The sequence below is a fragment of the Phycodurus eques genome, chromosome 15 (genome assembly GCF_024500275.1).
Source record: "Phycodurus eques isolate BA_2022a chromosome 15, UOR_Pequ_1.1, whole genome shotgun sequence".
In the NCBI taxonomy this organism is placed as follows: domain Eukaryota; kingdom Metazoa; phylum Chordata; class Actinopteri; order Syngnathiformes; family Syngnathidae; genus Phycodurus; species Phycodurus eques.
This window is the reverse complement of record NC_084539.1, coordinates 18,569,453-18,589,466: the sequence shown is the minus strand read 5'-3', so window position 1 is coordinate 18,589,466 and position 20,014 is coordinate 18,569,453. Positions and strand designations below refer to the sequence as shown.

The 20,014-nt window shown below is 41.0% G+C and overlaps 1 protein-coding gene across 1 annotated transcript; it reads left to right on the top strand.

The window, feature by feature from the left end:
* The first annotated feature begins 180 nt into the window (after positions 1–180).
* Positions 181–18,478, top strand: LOC133414066 (endoplasmic reticulum metallopeptidase 1). The gene is made up of 15 exons (XM_061699169.1): positions 181–731; positions 4,129–4,436; positions 7,274–7,401; positions 7,485–7,590; positions 8,315–8,461; positions 9,384–9,476; positions 11,230–11,442; positions 12,224–12,444; positions 14,338–14,512; positions 14,593–14,783; positions 14,883–15,035; positions 15,652–15,857; positions 15,925–16,040; positions 16,108–16,271; positions 17,124–18,478. The coding sequence occupies exons 1-15, from the start codon at positions 439–441 to the stop codon at positions 17,304–17,306; spliced, it is 2,697 nt and encodes an 898-aa protein (XP_061555153.1). The 5' UTR covers positions 181–438; the 3' UTR covers positions 17,307–18,478.
* Positions 18,479–20,014: the final 1,536 nt, after the last annotated feature.

Here is a 20,014-nt window from a genome sequence, read left to right as displayed (position 1 = left end):
TACTAATAAGGATACATTTAAATCACAAAGTTAATTCACACATAATGGAGCAGCGACAAGAAGGAAAATTAAAATAATACAATAGCAGGCAATGTCTCCACCTATTTTTCGAGCATATTTGCTTTTTTTCTCTATATTTTTTTAAGGCATGAGAAAAACATGTTGAAGTCAATAAAACAAGGGAGGTAAGTCGTTATTAAAAGCTACGTCAAGAACAAGGAATACAATGCCAGTAATGGCAAAGTAAACCCAATTGAGTTTGCAGGGGTTTGTTGTATTCGCTTTTCATGGTGACGTGTTACGAAGGCCCGCCCCTACTACGCTGTTTGTCCCTCCTCTCCTTCCATCCGCTACCCCGGAAGAAGGAGGAACAAAAAGAAAAGCGACGACGCGCCTGGCAGCGACGCTTCCCGCCGATGTGCCGCTTGCTCTTAAAAAATGGAGAGCGACACCACCGTCCGGAGAATAAAGCCACCGTTCGGGACACACAGCGATGGAGCGCCGCCCCACGCGGGCTCCGGGGGCTACTCGGAGGACAACAACGGCTGGAACGGCAGCGGCGTTAGTGAGCCGAAGAGGAAGCCCGACGTGAACTTGTACCTGCTCCGAGAGGGGCCGGCGACTTCCCTGGTGTGCGTGTTTATTCTGCTTCTGTGGGGACTCGTTCACTTGTCTCTGCAGCAGCTCGTCATAGGGAAGCCGAGCGGGGAGTTCAACGCGGAGAGAGCCAGGTGAGTTGCGTGAGCGGAAAGCGAAACGGCCCCCCCAAAAAGCTGCTTTCATTTGCTGCTACGGCAGCTAATATCTCGTCCAGTCTGTTTGGCAACAACAGTTATGTGCAGGAATTCTCTTGACCCGGGTTAGTAAACAAAGCGTTATGTTAAAACCACTGCAAAATGCAAGTGCATTAATGAACATATTGTTGAATTAATCCAAGTCCCAGGCAGGTATTTTGATGCGATTCTTGCATTGGAGCCTCTACCGTTGACCTAATGTTGTGTCCAGTGTCTTCTTTGTTAAGAAGGAAAGTACAATAGTACATCCAAAGTGTCTCAACTGTCTTAATGTTTTAATTGGAATAAAGATATTCTAAGATTATACTTCTTTTATTTGGCTATAAATCTAGTGCAGCAGTGGTTCAAACAAAGTACGCAAAATATTTTCACAGCATCGCAGTGATGCAAACAAATTACATTTACAGATCCCTTTCTAAATAAACTCATTATAAAAAATAAACCTGCAGAATTCCTACTGATTGCAGTAACAAAATACAAATTTTAAATGGTCAATGATTAAATTTCTCTCAGTGCAACATCAGAATCGGTTTATTACCATAGTCACAACTAGGAATTTCCTCGGTCCCATTAGTGCAACATGAATTATGTATGGCACTAATAAAAATTCAAAGATAAATAAACTAAGAAAAAGGAAAATAAATGTGCAATCAGCACAAATACTGTGCAATAAGCATCGGGTGTTGTGTAGATATGAAGTTTTACTGGAAATTCTCGGCAGAACCCCGGATGATAGTGGTGCCCAGGAAGCAGAAGGAATCCACGCTAGAGATGCGGGATTCTGTGAGGGTGAGGGGGGCACCGTGGGGCTGTGACTTTCCTGAAGTCCACGATCATCTCCCTTTTTTTTTCTTCTTTCTTTTTCTTGTGTTAAGCAGTTGAAACAGGACACCAGCCGATCCACCTCCCTCCCCCCTCCTGTAGACTGACTCCTCACCATCCAATATAAGCGTGATGAGGGTTGTCTTGTCCACATCGTAGAAGTAAAATCAGAGCACTGAACTCCACTCCAAACAATGAACGTCAAATTTGTTGTAACAGTCAATAAAATGAATAAAACATAAAACACAAATATCCAGAGCAAAGTTGTCATTCAAAATATCTGGTAGTACAAGGAATGTATCCTGTTTATGTCTACATTGACATGTACAATTTGTTTCAATCCATTCTCCTCTACTCTACCAGTACTGCAAACGAGTATTAGCGGGGTGATGTAAACATGGGCGGCACGGTGGCCGACTGGTTAGAGCGTCAGCCTCACAGTTCTGAGGACCCGGGTTCAATCCCCGGCCCCCCCCCCCCCTGTGTGGCGTTTGCATGTTCTCCCCGTGCCTGTGTGAGTTTTCTCCGGGCACTCCGGTTTCCTCCCACATCCCAAAAACATGCATTAATTGGAGACTCTAAATTGCCCGTAGGTGTGACTGTGAGTGCGAATGGTTGTTTGTTTCTATGTGCCCTGCGATTGGCTGGCAACCAGTTCAGGGTGTACCCCGCCTCCTGCCCGATGATAGCTGGGATAGGCTCCAGCCGGCCCGCGACCCTTGTGAGGAGAAGCGGCTCAGAAAATGGATGGATGGATGTAAACATGCTACTCCAAAGCAGCTACATTAACCTTCATTGATTGTCCATACTGATCAATACTCTCTCTGAGCGTATGCACACTTGTGCGGATGTGATTTTGCGTCTCGTCTTTTTCACGCATACTCGAAACTTTACATTGTGTAATACACAAACTATACCATTGCTGCTCGATTTGGCAATGTCTGTGTACTTCAGGATTATTTTGGCGCTTATGACCTTTAGAAATGACAAAAAATATCGTTTTCAAATTATGCAGATCAACTAAAGGTTACGTTATCGGCGCTGATTCCGATCATGTGATTGGATTGGGACAACTCTTATTATTCCTTTATTTCTCTATTATTTTTCTGCATTAAAACGAAAAGCAATAGTGTATAATAAACAAAGCATTATGTTGCACCACTGCAGAGTTTAACCACAATAATAAACATATTGTTGAGTTAATCCAAGGCAGGCGGTTTGATTTTATATGCTGTGCAGGTGTACCTAATTGTGTGACCAGTGAGTGTATGCACAGTGCATTCCTTTAATAGCGTGCATGTCTTTATGATTTAACACTATATCATGAAGCAGTCTGTATAAAAACATACTTGAAAGCAATAGTGTGTAATACAACCCCAATTCCAATAAAGTTGGGACGTTGTGTTAAACATAAGTAAAAACAGAATACAATGATTTGAAAATCATGTTCAACCCATGTTTAATTGAAGACACTGCAAAGACAAGATATTTAATGTTCAAACTGATAAACTTTGTTGTTTTTATCAAATAATCATTAACTTAGAATTTTATGGCTGCAACAAGTTGCACTTACGGATTTAGCGCCAAACTGTATTTAGTGACATTGGTTTTCTGAAGTGTTCCTGAGCCCATGCGGTGATATCCTTTACACATTGATGTCGGTTTTTGATGCAGTGCCGCCTGAGGGATCGAAGGTCACGGGCATTCGATGTTGGTTTAAATAAAGTTATGTTGCGCCACTGCAAAGTAGAAGCAGGAGCAGTAATAAACATGGCTGATTTTGATACACTTATTGGACCTTTAATCGTGTACCTAATATTGTGGCCAGTGTGTCCTTTGATAGTTCTTTAGGATTAACACTGCGACACAAAAAGAATCTGCATTTAAAAAAACAAAAAACATAACGTCAACAATAATATACATGAAGGTTTCATAAACGTCAGATCAAGACAAAGATTTTTCATTTTGGCAACTGAAATTCCTTTTAATTTTCATCATGACGACTCTGCTTTTGATCACTAATGTGCGTTGTAAAGCAGGTTTTGGTGCCATGTGACGAAAGAGAAATTGTTTCTGGAGCGACAAGGTATTATAACACGACAGTGGCTCTCTCGAGGTCAGCTGTCCAAAGATCTGGCCAAGTGGCATTGGCTGCCTTCGTGTTGGCAGCTTTCTCCCCGTGAAACGCCCATTTGAACTGATTTAAAGCCTGTTGTCATTGAGACTACATTCATTTGGTTTTCATGACATGCCAATTCACAACAGAAGTCATGTTAAGGCAATAAAGATGCATATCCCTACAGTAGGCATAAAAAGAAAAAAAAATGGTCAAAGGACAGACCCCTGTGGAACGCCTTGAATAAATAATCCATCCATTTTCCATTGCGCTTGTCTTTTTCTTTAACAATAATTTTATCCGCATGTGTATCATAAAACATGTTTCTAAAGCAAAAGCAAAGCGGGCAAGTGACCATCAAGCTCAGAAACGAAGATAACATCTCTCTGCGTTCAGGCAGCACCTGGAGCGCATCACCAGCGTGGGGCCACGGCCGGTGGGCAGCCACGAGAACGAGGTGTTGACTGTGAACTACTTGCTGGAGCAGATCGAGAAGGTCCGCGCGACCACGGCGGAAGGCCCTCACCATCAGCTCAGCGTGGACGTGCAGCGGCCCACCGGCTCCTTCTCCATCGATTTCTTGGGCGGCTTCACCAGCTTCTATGACCGCGTCACCAATATCGCCGTGCGCCTGGAACCCAAAGGCGGCTCGCAGCATCTCATGCTGGCCAACTGCCACTTTGACACTGTGGCCAACAGTCCAGGTATAGAAACGCTTCATTTTTACATTAGACAAAGAAACTCCACGGGTTCCTCATTTACCTGATGTGCAACATTTTAAAGTTACAAATGTGCAAATACTAGTTTGCACAGTGGCGTAAGAGAAGGCTCACTCTACCGGTATTCTTGCACTTTTTTTCATTTGATTGTTATATTTTTATGGCCTGTATTTTATGGCACGTGCACAGATCTGCTACACTAATTGGGCAGCTTGGTGATGAAGTACTGCCTCCTCCAGTGCAAATAGAATCCATGCTTTTACTGTCTTTGTTTTTTTTTTTTTTTCGATCAAGTAGCTACCCATTTACTCAGACCTTGACCCAGCAGTAGAGGGGGCGGAGTGAGCAGTGGCTCATTTGCACGACACAGAACCGGCCCCTCAAAATGTGTATGGAAAATAGCTTATTTTCATAATAAAACGTTACATTCCATTGTCTTATGTAATTCATTCTCATTTTGATTACTTTAAATAAATGTAATTAATTCAGAAATTAATAAAAACAATGTTTAAATGTGTTAAGTAGCTTTTTTTACTCATTGATTTTGAATTGTTTTATTTACAATAGATACATTGTTTAACATGGTAAATGAATCCAAAGTTAATCAAATAAAAAAATATTTTCTTTAACCAATTTATTCGTTTTTTTGTGTCGCTTACATATTATTAAGACACCAGGGGACTGTTTTAAGTTGTGACACATTATTATACAATCCAATTAGGTCACAAGTGCAATTGGGTCAAAACCTGTAATGGAGGCGACACAATTGAACGGTTTCTGCCCCCCTCTCGCTTCTTACCTCGCTAAACCTACTTAACCTGAAACTAATCTTGCTTTCATTTGTTCCCAGTACCCAGAAATACGTTTCATGCATTCATTTTTTTGCAACCTTCAAATATGCTGGAGATCTTATTATAATCGTGCAGCGGCTTCATATTTCCACTACTCGGGTCCAGAGGTTTTGAGTAAAAACAGTGGCCGTGCCGTCGGGTGGTCTAAAACTCTTGATGTGCTGTATATTGTTTCAAAAAGAAATATCACTTTTTTAATGCAATGAAGACATGTTATTATCTTACTTGAGGAATTTGCATGCCATCTGATCCAAACTGCAGTTTTACATCAAAACCGGTTTGAAGGAAGACAATATATTTTTTTTTAATCGACTTCTCAATCAAGGAATTTTAGTCCCTCCACACCCACAAGCTGTCGCTGAGAATCTTGTTCACTCAGTTTGTGTGTGTGTGTGTGCGTGCGTGCGTGCGTGCGCTTCACTGTCAAGAAAGTGAAATCACTAAGGTGTTGAGCAGGAAGTGGCACAAGCCTTGACAACAAACTGATTTCCCGTTTTCTTGTAAACCGAACCTAAGAATTTTCACCTTTCGCAAATGTCGCAAAATTCTGTGGCAAGGATTTTCTGTTGTTCTTGCCTTTAGTTAGTTTGTAAGTTTGTTGCTTCTCACTACCTACTGATCACATTTCTGCAAAGCATTGGACAGGATGAGTGCATATTTCCGATTAATTATTGGTGCCATTCTACTGAATGAATGCTATTTTATGGAAAAAAGACAGATTTGACTTTTGTAGAATACTTTTTTTTTTTTTTTTTTTTTTTGGGGCAAATTGAACAGTCCACCCAAAATCTAAATTGCAACATCAATTTACTCCTAATGTCTTAGGACATTCTCCATGAACCAGGTTAGCGTAATGAGGTTATTTGAGTTTTTTTACATTGGGTTAGGCTTGTAGGGTTAAGGTTAGGGAGCACCGATAAGGTTAGATTTGTCTTATATTTTCCCCCTTTTTATTTATTATTTCACTTTTGGTGGAGGTCTACTGAGTATGATTATAGTGTATTGCTGTGTTGAAGGGGGAGGGGTGGAGTGCATGCTTAAAGAAGATAAAGTCACTGGCCCCCGGTTACATAATAGTGTTCAATTTTTCATGCAGTTGGCTTCTAAAGTCTCGCAAGAACATGCTGAAAGTTGGTAGGGTGGCTGGTTTGAAGTTCCATGGAGGTCTTTTGGGGGTGCTGAGGATTAACATCGCTCACATGAGGGACGGTGGCAGCAGCCCAGACAGCCACACAACCACTAAACCTTCAATCCGCAAAGCCGGAGCACACGATTTGGCGTAATTGTCTTTAAAAAAAAAAAAGAAGAAATAAAGATGAAAAAAATATATCCAAAGAATTCCTGGGCAATGTCGCGCTTCAACACTAACCTGTGTAATCTTTCTGCATCACATGTCCTCTTCTTTTCCTCCCATGAGATAGCCCCTCTCGTAATTTTTTTCTCGCAATCATCAACACAATGCAACCGGAGCTGGAGCTCCAACAGGTCGACGCATTCCTGGCATGTTTTCACACAAGGCCTCCTCCCTTTTATTCCCGCGTTGTTTTATATTCTTTTTGCTAGGTCACTCTAAACTGCCCTCTGGTATTGTATGGCGTGGCGCCGCTAATCTGTTACGGGATGCTGGCCCACCTGGATTGCCCTTGTTCGGATTTTGAAACAGTTTGATTCCCCCAGGAGATAATCTCCTCTGTTGTAAAGCCTTTCATTAACTGTCAAAGCAATGATTGAAGTCCCATTTAAGTGTAAAAAGATGTTTACCACTGTTAAAGGACATTTATTGTCTGGTGTGTATGCTTTGGCCACCAGGGGCAGTATAATACAAATGTGCTACACAGATTTATTGATGAAACAGAGGAAGACTGTCGCAACTACGCTGCGATAATATTAATTGTTTTTCGCACAAGATAAAAAAATATATGCCTGTGAGTATGTGCTGCTGATATTTTTAACCGTTGTCCCCGTTTTCAGGTGCGAGCGACGATGCCGTGAGCTGCGCCGTCATGCTGGAAATCCTCCGCTCGCTCGCCAACCATTCCACTCCTCTTCTCCACGGCGTCATCTTCCTCTTTAACGGGGCGGAGGAAAACGTCTTACAGGTAACGCAGGAACCGTATTGGAGATGCATGGCAGTCTTGTCTTTATGAGCTACGTTTTAAAGTTTTTGTCTGGTCTGCGTTAGGCCAGTCACGGGTTCATCACTCAGCACCCGTGGGCCAAACAGGTGCGAGCCTTCATTAACTTGGAGGCCGCAGGCGTCGGTGGCAAGGAGGTTGTTTTCCAGACAGGTAAGAGACCCATCCGATGCACTCAACTTGTCTTACACTTGCAAAGCTGGAACCGTAGACTATCAAGTATTATACTGCCACCTGGTGGTCAAGGTGCACACACCAGAAGGAGCAGCACAGTGGCAATAGGCATTGAGGCATGAAATCATGATGCACAAAGCGTTTAATTCTTTAGATTCTATCTAATTATGTTATTACGCTAAGTTTTTCATAAAATACAAAACTATAGCGTGCTCTTTTTCTTTTTGTGCTTTTTTTTTTAATAAATGTAAACGCGTTACAAAAATGTTTATTGGGGTTTTTGGGGTGCCGGAACCGATTAATGGCATTTCCATTTATTTCAGTTGTTAAAGATGATTTGAGTTGCGACTGGTTTGAGTTAAGAGTGTGGTCACGAAACAAACTAAACTTGTAAATCAAGTAAACTTTAATAATTAATAGCATAATCTTGCAGTCAGCAGACACAGCAAATAGCTGGGTGCACTTTAAAAGAAAGACTGCCAACAGAGATATTAAGTATAGTATTAACGATAATTGCAAATCGAAATTGTAACGCTAACAGTTTGGATTTTGATCACGGTTTAACAGTAAACCGGGAAGCGATTCATCCATACGCCCTTGTCAAACGCGATCCGATTTGACAAATATCGCACCAAGTCGCGAAACAAACATAGCAGCAATGTATTAAATTCCCGAGCGTCTCCTCCACATTCGGTCTCGACAGGTCCGGAGAACCCCTGGCTGGTCCAGGCGTACGTGCACGCCGCCAAACACCCCTTCGCCTCCGTGGTGGGCCAGGAGGTCTTCCAGAGCGGCATCATCCCCTCCGACACGGACTTTCGCATCTACAGGGACTTTGGTAACATCCCAGGTAACAACAACGTGGAAAGGGTTACAAAACTGTTGTGTGTGTTTTTATTCATTAGGGAGCTTAGGTGTCTTAAGACATTCCTCAAAATGCTTGAATTTTCATATTTTATTCATTTTTAGGGATCAAAAAGTCATTTAACCTATCATCCCTGTCAAATGATTTTTCTGTGAAAAAATACAAAAATGACTTGTCTTTCTTTTTCAGTGAAGTATTAAATGTAAATAGTAAATAAATGAATTGAATTACCAATCCTTAAATATCTATTCATTGTGTTGGCAGGAGGCGCTACGAGCAGTAAATAAATGAATTAAATTAATAATACTTACTTAAATACATGTCCATTGTGCTAGCTGTAAGCGCTACAAGGAGCTTTTGTGCACTTGCCAGGAAATTTAATATAAAGGGTTCCCTTTCATTTATGCTTCATTTGTGTTTCCTAATCACAATTTTGGTAAATATATAGAATATTTTTTTTCCATTAAAGAGATTGATTTAATCACTGTTTATATTTTAATATAATTATGTAACAGTAAATAAATGGGTAGTATTTAAATGAGGTTTTACACGATCAGGATTTTTGGGGCCGAAACACCAATGACCTCTAGGGGGCATTCAAGGATTGGCCACTGACATAAGTTTAGGTCAAATCAACATTACAACATGACAGAAATAATGGGTGCTAACTTACTGCAATTAAATTACTAATAATTTTGTTACTAATGGCATGAGGCTTTTTTATTATTGAGGGAATTGAATTGATCACTGTTATATTGATGTATTTGCCGAAGTATTTCATTTAGGTGCTCTAAAAGGTTAACAAATGATACCGTAAGTGCTTAAATTTCATCTTGTGGGGAAAAGGATCCCTGATATATATATTTTAAATTCAATTAAAGATGTCTTTTTATTTCTGTTTTTACAGGCATTGACCTGGCGTTCATCGAGAACGGGTTCATCTATCATACCAAGTACGACACTGCTGACAGAATCCTCACAGGCTCCATTCAGAGAGCAGGTATGCCGATAACAAACACCTGGAATTTATTTCACTCATTAATCAATAATTGCTGATCTACTGTACAGTGAAACCCCGTTTAACGCCGGGGTTCCGCACCTACCCGTGATAGGGATAAATAGGAATCTATTCTGAGTTGCCTTACCTGGATAAATAAAGGTTAAATAAGTAAATAATAAAGATCCACGATATGAGACCATATAAAAGACATTTTGTTATATAATACTCACAGGCATATATGGTCTCTGCTCTGTAGGCTACTACTGGATCTTATTGTATTTGGGGACCTTCTCTGCCTCTTCTTCTTACTGTCAATTAGGGCGCATTTTTTTTCCAGTGGATCTCAGCGCTGTCTGACATGTTGCGCCACAACGTGGTACTACACTGATGGTGCGCGACTAAATTTGAACCTGCCATGTACACTGTAAACACCCATCAAAAACAATATCCCAAAAATCTGCAGGAGTAGGGACGCGAATGATGAAGCGCGATACAGCGGACATGCCCGTTTCATTCCGTTCAGCGTTTTGCTAATCTCATGATCTGACACGCGGTGCGCTAAAAGATGCGCGCATAGCGAGTGTACCTGCCGCAGATACGCTCCATTATGTGCTGCTTGAATGATTGTGCTCCACCTAGCAGACAATCCAGTCTGTCAGCACTTAAAAAAAACATACACACACACACACACAGGCAGATGCTTTATCCCCCATCCCCTTCTCCTCTTGTGTGTATGGCAAAAAAGACATGAATTATTGGAGAGAGAGAGAGGGAGAAAGTGAAGTAGGAGTAGTATTTTTAGGCTCTCTGGAAAGGAGGCGGCCCTACAAGTGTCCTAAGCAACCTTCACACACTTGGAAAGCAGAACTTCCTGCAAAGCAAATGGCGCCCGTGAGAACAATTAGTGCATTTGTTGTGCTTTTAAGCGTGCAAGAATGCAGGCGGCTGCACTTAACATATATTTAAAAAAAAAAAAAGAAGCACATCAGGACATGGAAATCCCCACACTGAGCAGTCAAATAGTTTATTTAAATTTAATCTGGCCCACCAAGCATTTTTCCCTCTAAAATTGGTTCATTTGAATAATTGTTATTCCTTTTTAAAAAAAAAAATCATTTATCATTATAAATTGCTGTTTGGAGCGGTTTTTAATATTGCGGTTGCCGTATTTAGTTAGATGAAGTCTCAAGGGTAGTAAAAGTGTGTTTAATGATTGACGCTTTTATAGCAAAGAAGTTTTCTGTCTTTAAGTTGGAATCCAATGGAAATATCCTAATTCCTCAGAAAGTGGCTAGAGGCATTTTATTTTATTTAAAAAAAAATATTTTTTTTTTTAACTCAACTGCAGAAAGTATTAGGTCTCAACTTGGGCCACTAATTATATAATAATTATAATATATTACAGTAAGGATGTCTGCTGCTCTAGTAAAAGTAATTACAGCCACCTCTTGGTAGCTACCTTTTTCCCCGGCTAAAAGGAGGCATATATTTGAAAAGCAATGTTAATTTATTGGTAGAATTGTCAATTAAATGGGGAATGTTTTCTCTTAGAGGGGAGGCTTCTATTTGATGAAATGTTACTTGCCTAATCGTGTCACCTCGGTTTAGTTCCAAGTAGGAGAAACTAAAAGATGATGTAAGGTTGCATCTATTTAGTTATTCCTGACACACACCTGGAAATCCATTGGGGGGATAGCATCTATGAGCGCGGAGGCCTCTCTTTGACGAAATATGATATTGTACTCATCTCTAGGGGACAACATCCTGGCCGTCCTCAAGCACCTGCTCATGTCGGAGAAGCTGGCCGACTCCTCCGAGTATCGCCACGGCAACATGGTCTTCTTCGACGTGCTGGGCGTAGCCGTGGTGGCGTACCCGGCGCGCGTCGGCACCATCCTCAACTACATGGTCGCCGTGGCAACCTTCGTGTATCTGGCCAGGAAAGCCTCTCAGCCAGGCAACCGCGGTGGGTTTGGAATAACACTTCATGATTATTATTATTAATAATAATTAAGGTTGCAGTGCTAGGATATCAACCAAGGGAAAAAAAATCCTTAACATGTACTATCTTAATATGACTAATTAACCAATTAGCTCAGGAGATAACCATTAATTTAGCTACTTAACTAAATAATACTATCTAGCTAGGTAATGTACTTGTTGCTTAACCACCATACTAAGTAACTAACTGGCTAAACACAGGCTAACTAACTAGAACGTTAAATGACTGACTAACCAACAAGCTCAGTATATAACTGCGAAATGAGTTAAGTAGCTCTCTTACTAACTAGCTGACAAGCTAAATGATTAGCCAACAAACTTAACAAAATCTAGCTTACTAGCTCACCAAATAGCGCGCTAGATAATTACCTAACTGACTCATAACATATTGCTAACTCATTTAAGTTGGTAATACACTAATAAGCTTAATGTAAATGATCTAAGTAATTATCAGTTAGTGACTAAAAGTAACTGACGAACCAACTCGCTCAGTAGCTATCAATCAAATCTGCTAAACAGCTAACTCACTAACTGACTTAACATGCTAGTTAACCAAGTCATTATCTGGTTAAGTAATTGTTGGACAGCCACCAAATTTGAAGCACATGTACAAGACAGATTGTCGTAAGAGAAGAATTGTGAGGAATTTTTCGTTTTAGTTTTCGTCATTTCGTGTGGGCATTGAAGTTTGCCGGCTCGCCGCTAAACACGGAATATTTTCCTGAACTTCTATCTGTCTGCCACAGGCAGGCGTTACGTTCGAGATCTGGCATGCGCCACGGGCGTGGCGCTGCTCAGCTGGTTGGCGGCCTTGCTGTCGGTTCTGATCGTGGCCGTGCTGGTGACGCTGCTGGGCCGCTCCATGTTCTGGTACACCCACTTCTACGCCTCAGTGTGTCTCTATGGTTCCGCCGCCACCGGCAAGATGGTGCTGGTGCACACGTTGGCCAAGAACCTCTACTACAGGGTGAGCTGCTTTTTGTCTTGCTTCTGATGCGCAATTTTATATATATATATATATATATATATATATATATATATATATATATTTAATAAAAAATAAATAATGAATATCATAATGTTTTTATTAATTAAAAAAATCGAATCCATAAAAATTAAATAAAACAAGAAGTTATTTTTTAAAATGGTTTATTATTTTTATTTGCAAAGTGAAATTAAATATATTGCAGGTGCTGGCCAAGAACCTTTACTATGGGGTGAGCTGCTTTTGTTTTTATCAACCTCGAGTTGCTCCTGTTGGTAAATAATATTTTAAGAAATATATAAAATGAAGAATGAAATGAAAAAATAAACAACCAAACAACCAAAATAAATGTGTTTTACTTAACAAAATAGCATGTATATAATATAAGAAATCAAACAAAAAAAGTAACCTTTTAAATTGGGGTTTATTTTCAGCCAAAACTAAACTAATATAATAAAATAGTAATGATCAAATATTGATTAAAATAAATAAATTAATAAATAAACAACACAATTACTTTTATTCATTATACCGTTCAAATAATAATAAATATAACGTAAGAAATTTTATACTAAATCAATATTTATAAGTTTTCATTTTAGCCATGAAGTAATGATAATAATGAATTAAAATATATCAAAATTGTAATACGTTAAAAGAATAAAAAAATACACATTCCAAAAAAAATTCTAGCCCCAAAACAAGACCAAAAAAATTTTTTTTTTTAGTAATAATGTTGTTATTATTATTATTAATGGGGCAGTGCCTGATTCAAACGAGGTGAAATTTGACTGCCGTCTACCGAAAAACGGTGTTCCATCTTGAGAAAAAGGGGCACTTTTTCTCTCACCTCAGAAATAATTAACCTTAACTTGCTTTAGGAATAAGGGTGTAATCTTAAATCAAGGCTGAAAATGAAACGAAAGTGGCCCAATTGAAGCCCAGGCTGAGATCGTCAATGGTACGCGGTCTGTCCAGAATGTCGTCGTGTTCTTCTTTGCCGCTGAGGTTTCCAACAGGTCACAATAGTTACGCGGTCTGATACCGCATGACGACCTGCTCGTGTCAAAGATAACGCTTCCTCTTTATCACACTGGTGGCCGAACAGTGGCTGTCATTGTGTGTGTGTGTGTGTGTGTGTGTCTCTCTCTCTCTCTCGACAATGGACAAGTGCTCCATTGAAGCTTACATGCCACACTAAAAATGATTATTTGCTGCAAGGAACCAAACAACTTCTCTAGAATGTGCCATTTCATTCAAGGGAAGTAGATTAAGCTGCCAAAAGTCCATTTGTTTTCGTAGCAATGTCATCGAAAGGCTTTTAGTGTGGTTTTTGTCCCCCCCCCCCCCCCAAACGTCAGTATTGAGTTGCAGGACTTCCTTCAAGAAAGTGTGAGGTGATGAGGCTCCATACCCCCCCGCCCCCCCACCCGTTCGCTTAGTAGCTAACTAAATAAATGACTAATTAGCCAACTAACTAACTATATGAGCCACTTACAAGTTAACTAAGTAGCAATCTGGCCAAACTAACTAAATCAAAGTTACTAAATAACTGGCTAAGCTACTACCTGGCTAAGTAACTTACTGGTTTTAATAAATAGCTAGCTACCTTGCTAGCTAAGTAGCTAACTAAATAAGCAACAAGCCAACTTCTGCGCTAACTGCCAACGAACCAACTTCTGAGCTATCAATGTAACTAACTAGCCAACCAACCAACTCAGTAGCTAACAGATGTTTAAGTTAGCTAAATTGCTTAACAGATTAAGTAACTCAAAAAAGAAATGAGTGAAGTAGCCAAATGATTAACTAACTAACTGACCAACCAAACGAGCAAGCATTGGGTTTCATTGCGAGCATTTGTTTTGTTCGTTTCAGGGCGTGCGCATGGTGGAGTTGGGCGAGCTGTACCTGGACGTGAGCCTCTTGCTGTGGTGCTGCAGCCTGCTGTGGATGACCCAGCGCGGCCTGTGCTCGGCTTATGTGCCCATGCTCATGGTGGCCTTCCCGCTGGTCGCCAAGCTGGTGCTGGCCAACGAGTTCAGGAACCGAGGCCGGTCCCGTTTCCGCGCTAGCGACCGCTCGTACCCGGAAGCTTCTGTCCTGATGGAGCTTTTTGTGTGATTTGCGTAGGCGCGTCGCTCAAGTACAGCGTCCTGTATCTGGCGGGCCTGGCCTTGCCCTACCTGCATATCATGTTCCTCATTTGGGTGGTCTTTGAGATCTTCACGCCCATCATGGGCCGCAGCGGCACCGAGATCCCCCCCGAGGTGGTCTTGGCCGCCCTGGTTACCATGGCCACCGTTTTCCTCTCCTCCTTTTTCGTGAGTGACCGCCGTTTAGCGGGTTTGTTTGTTTAGTTTTTTTCGGCCGCTCGGACGGCGGATTTTTTAGTCCTTTGTAAAATCCGCTTCCGATCGCAGCTCCACTTCGTCTACTTGGTGAGGAGCACCAAGTGGATTCTGGCGGGCCTGGGCTCCGTCTTCACCGTCACGTTCCTGCTGGTGTCCTGCGGCCTCCTCTTCCCGTATTCGGGAAATCCCGATAGCCCGCGGCCCAAGAGGGTCTTCCTACAGGTTCCGTTGACACACACACACACACAAAATGAAGGTTTCAAGTCTGGCTCTTAAGCTTTCAAAATAGGAGTAGGGTTTAAAGACAAGGATAAGTGTTTAAGTGTTTAAATCATGTGTAGGGCTTCAAATTAAGGCTTCTCGTCCGGCTTACTATTTCAAAGTAGGATTTCAAAAGAGGGTTCAAATTATGCGCTTAAAACAAGTTTAGGGTTTAAAATTAAGGTTTCAAGAGTGGCTCAGGATTTCAAGACAAGGTTAGGCTTTGAAATTAGTGTTGGAAGACAAGGTTAGGGTTTCAAATGAAGGTTGCCAGCTGGGCTTAGCGTTTCAATGCAGACTTTCAAGACAGAGTTAGTTTTTTAAAAGGGTTTCAAAATAGGGTTTAGGTTTCAAGCCAAGGTTAGGTTTCAAGATTAGGGTTTTAAGACAGGGTTAGGGTTTGAAGGATGGTTAGGGGTTTCAAGGTTTGGTTTAAATTCCGAGTTAGAGTTTAAAATGTTGGTTTCAAGACAGGGTAATGAGTTCCGATTCAGTTTTTTAGACAGGGTTAGGGTTTCAAGCCAGTTTTTGTGTTTCGAATCAGGGTTAAGGTTTCAAGTCTCCTCCTTCTGTCCAGCACACGACACGCACCTTCCGCGACGTGCAGGGCCGCGTGGAGTGGCGCGACTCGGGCGTGTGGATCAACAGCTTCGACTACACGGGCATGCAGCACTTGGCGCCACACGTGCCCCACATCGACGACGACGGCGTGCACACCCGTTGCCGCGACGACCGGCCCTTCTGCGGCTTCCCCTGGTTCCTGCCCGTCAAGTTCCTCAGCAAGTGCGTCGGCGCCTTCCTTCTCGGGTTCCCGGGCGCCCGCCGTTTTAACGGTGTGACTTCTCGGCAGGAAGAGCTGGTACCTCCCCGCTCCCGACGTTTCTCCGAGCTCCCCGGTGGACTTCCGCCTGGTGTCCAAGGAGCAGACCGCCTGGGGAACGGTCAAGATGACGTTCAGCGTCAAAGGTAGGGAGCGGTCCGGCCCGCGTAGCCCTCCGGCGCCCGCCTTACCCTCGTTTGGCGCGCCACGCAGGGCCCAGCCACATGTCGCTCTACTTGATGCCTCACCGCGGAGCGAGTCTCTCCACGTGGTCCTTCGGAGACGGCACGGCGCGCTTTGACCTGAGCGGAGAATACTTTGTCTTCTACTCGCACGGCCTGGACGCGCCCACGTGGACCTTCTGGTTTGAAATACAGGTACCGCATACACTCTCAAAATAAAAAGCAGGTTCCAAAAAATTTTCGAAAAATAGCTTTTTAAATGTTAAAAAAATAATCATCACCATAGATCAAACTTCTTCTGATGGCCTAATTTACAGAAATCATAGAAAAAAAGAATCTTTAAAAATTCTGGGCTTTTTTTTCATTTCAAAGTAAAAACTAATTAAAGAAATCGAGAAAAATATTTTTCAAAGTAAAAAAAAAACCTTTCTGGTTGCCTTTTTTGTTTTAAAGTGAAAAAGTAAAAAAATCTAGAAATATATTTATATAATGTAAAAAAAAAAAAAAACTATCTTCTGCTAGTAAAAACATTTTAAACGTAAAAAAAAATGAATTCAACTTCTGCTGGCCGTATTTCTGTATTTTTAAAAGAAAAAATATTTTTAAAATAATTTACAGAAATCTACAAAAAACTTCACATTATTGTTGAAATTAAAAGTAAGTAAATCCAAATCTAGAAAAATATTTTAAAATGCGAAAATTATTTTTAATAAAACTTACTCTAATTTCTTAATGTTAAAAGATAAAGTACGTTTACAGAAATCTACATTTCTAAAAATAAATGTAAAACAATGTTTAATAAATCTTCTGCTGGCCTTTTTTCCCATTTTAGAGTAAAAAGTAAGTTAGGAAATAAAAATAATTTTTTATCATGTAACAGAAAATCCATAACATTTCTCGGAGCCCATTTTTTGTTTTTAAGTAACAGGCAAATCATTTTTAAATGTAAAAAAAATCGCTAAAACTTCTGCTAGACTAATTTCAGTTTTTTATAAAGTAACTAATATTTAGTTGGGGCTTCACTGTCGTCTTGTTTCCACCCCTCAGCCGCCCAGCGAGTCGTCCCCGTCGGTGTCGGGCCCCGAGGGGATGATCTCGGTGGCCATCTCCACCCACTACTTCTTCGGGGAGGACCAGAAGACGCCTCGGCTGGAGGAAATCCTCGGCCGTTTCCCCTCGTGGGCCTTCCCCTCGTCTTGGGTCAGCACCTACGACATGTACCGATACTGAGGCGCCCGCCCGCACAGGTTCTCCATGTCTTCACGGGCACGCGCACACACGCAGCCTGAGAGACCCCCAGCATCACTGTGTCAAGTAGCAAGTTGACGCCCCGCTCGCTCGGTGCAAACAAGTTTGATTTGATTTCTCTCCAATCTGTGGTGCCTTCTTTCTTCCCCTCACATGCTAACACACTAAGACGCTACCTCCTCCTCTTCATCAGCACACATCAAGTAGACCACTAGCAGCAGACTCAACAGTTTGGAACCGGGTATGGTTTCAAAGTAGGCTTTCAATCGGGGTCAGGGCTTCGAAGTTGCCTTTCAAAGCAGGTTCAGGGTTTGAAAGTACGGTTCAAAGACAAAGTTCTGCTTTCAGAGTAGTGGGTGTGATTACGGTTTCAAATTGGAGTTGTAAAGCAGGGTTAGGGTTTCAAGATTATAGTTTCAAAGTAAGGGTGCAAATTTATCATTTAAATACGTCATTAGGGTTTCAAGCAGGATTAGGGTTCGAAAGTAGGGTTTCGACTCAGAGTTAGACTTTCAAATTAGTGTTCGAAGACATGGTTGGGGTTTCCAATGTGAGTTTAAGGCCCGCATTAGGGTTTGAAATTGGGTTTTCTAAAGCAGGATTGGGATTTCACGCAAGATTTTGGGTTTTCAAGATGGGGTGAGGGATTCGGGACAGGGAGTGAGGATAAGCGGTTTGAAAAATTGATGGATGGATGGACGAGCATGCTGCTGCCGATGCCACTGTCGACTTTAATCACGTTTCGGATATTTTTATTATTTTCCCACCACCGGATGACGCGAGTGACGGCGCCTTCCCAAAAATCTCAAAATGTGAAATCCGTTTTGTGTTTGTCGTTTTCTGCTTTTCAAGCGTCGCGTTGGGAAAATGCGCTTCAGCTGTCGTCACGGTAACGGAGTTGCGCCGAAACAGGAGCACCTGACAGCGGTTGCTGTGGCCGTCGCAATAACAGTCACGTTGTAGGGTTTTCAAACAGGGTTTGAATTTCAAGCAGTGGTGAGAGATTCAAATTGGGGCTTCACGACAGTATGTGGGTTTTAAATTAAGGTTTAAAAACAGGATTAAGGATTCAAATCAGATTAAATAGAAAAGCCATGTCGACAATTTTGTTGCCTTTAAAAAAAAAAAAAAAAAAACATTTCTTGACTCCAAAATGCGGTGCTCAGTAAGTACGTCCCTTTCATTTGCCAAAACAACATTTAACTGCTACGATGACCATATCAAGTTAAATAAAAAAAGTCACTTTTTGTGGGGCATCATTGAAAAACAGAACAGAAACACACAAAAAGTACAATGGGTGGGAGCCACGTTGGAATTTTATATCATATTGAAACTCTTTGTTTGCTTTAGTTCTCATTCCTTCTTCTTCCCCCTAATTAATTGTTTTTTTTTTTGACGCGTGTGCAGTGCTGGCTTTGACACTTTACCTCTAACTGTTTGTTTTTTAGTTTCTGGTCGTTACAAAAATGCTGTTTTGAGTGGCAATGAACTGTTGGGAATGTCACTTTGGGATGTGTTTAATACTTGGATGATTTTACATGAAGAAGCTTGAATGAAAGGAGCACCTATAATAATAATAATAATTAAAAAAAAAAAATGTCTGACGCAATTGTTTCATTTTCTCCCACCTGATCATTACCATTACCATAAACATTTCATCTTTAGGTTACACACTCTTACTGCTTTGTGTTTGTGCTTTTAATGCTGCTACTACGACAATGACTGACAGGATGCAGTTGAGGTGTGGTGTCTTATTTGCTTGAGAGGAAAATGGAGGCACGTCTTATCTACAGTGGATGAGAGGATTTACTCTAGTGCCGCCTACAAGGGATCTGTAGGGCTAAGATGTTTATTAAGAATGAGAAAGGGGAGGGGGGGAAAAAAAGCTGTGAATTTGAGGTGAGGCATCCATTTAGTAGATTGGACAACAGGAGAGGCATGGCGTCATTTATCTCAGTGGCTGAGAACATTAACTGCAGAAAGTACTGCATATCTATAAAGGGTAAGGCATTTAAGTGGACTATACCCTCAGCCAATTGAGGCATGGTGTCTTAGAGGGGAGGCAGCTAATTTAGTGCGTAATCTATACAAATGTCATTTTCAAAGTATGTTTTTGTTTTAAAATATTTCAAATAATTTTCTCGCATTTAGCAAAAATATTTTCATACCATTTAAGGAACAGATTTTGTGGGAGTTTTGAAAATGCAACAGCTATAATATACAAGTATAAAAAGAATAAAATTAGATGCATGCTTTCCATTGGTGTTGGTTCAATGAAAAATTCAATTAATAAAGCATTTTCAAGAATTACAGCTATAATCTATATGAACGCCACAGATTTAAAAAAATTTTTTAAAAACACTTTTGGACATTTAAGTTAAAACTGCATTCGTTGTTCCACATCGACACTTTTTATTCCACTGGTTTTATACTGTGCACTATATGTAGTATAATAGTTAGAATTGATTTACTCCAACCTGAAGAACGAGCCACCATTTTATACCTCAAAGTAAGTCAGAAGTCATTGCAGCTTTTGTTTTTTTAAAAATAATTTATTGGTCCCTATGTACAAGCAAAAAAAAAAAAAAAAAACTAGAAAAGAAAAATGTACAACGGTGCTTGTGTTTACAGCACTTAGCATAGCTGCTGTGCACTGGGAGTATTAGTAGTAGTACTATTGAGTACTGTAC

Coding starts and splice junctions, on each gene's coding strand:
- LOC133414066 (XM_061699169.1), top strand. CDS start 439: ATGGAGAGCGACACCACCGTCCGGAGAATAAAGCCACCGTTCGGGACA. Junction 8,462..9,383: donor GGACTTTGGTAACATCCCAG/GTAACAACAACG, acceptor CTGTTTTTACAG/GCATTGACCTGGCGTTCATC. Junction 15,036..15,651: donor CCAAGAGGGTCTTCCTACAG/GTTCCGTTGACA, acceptor CCTTCTGTCCAG/CACACGACACGCACCTTCCG.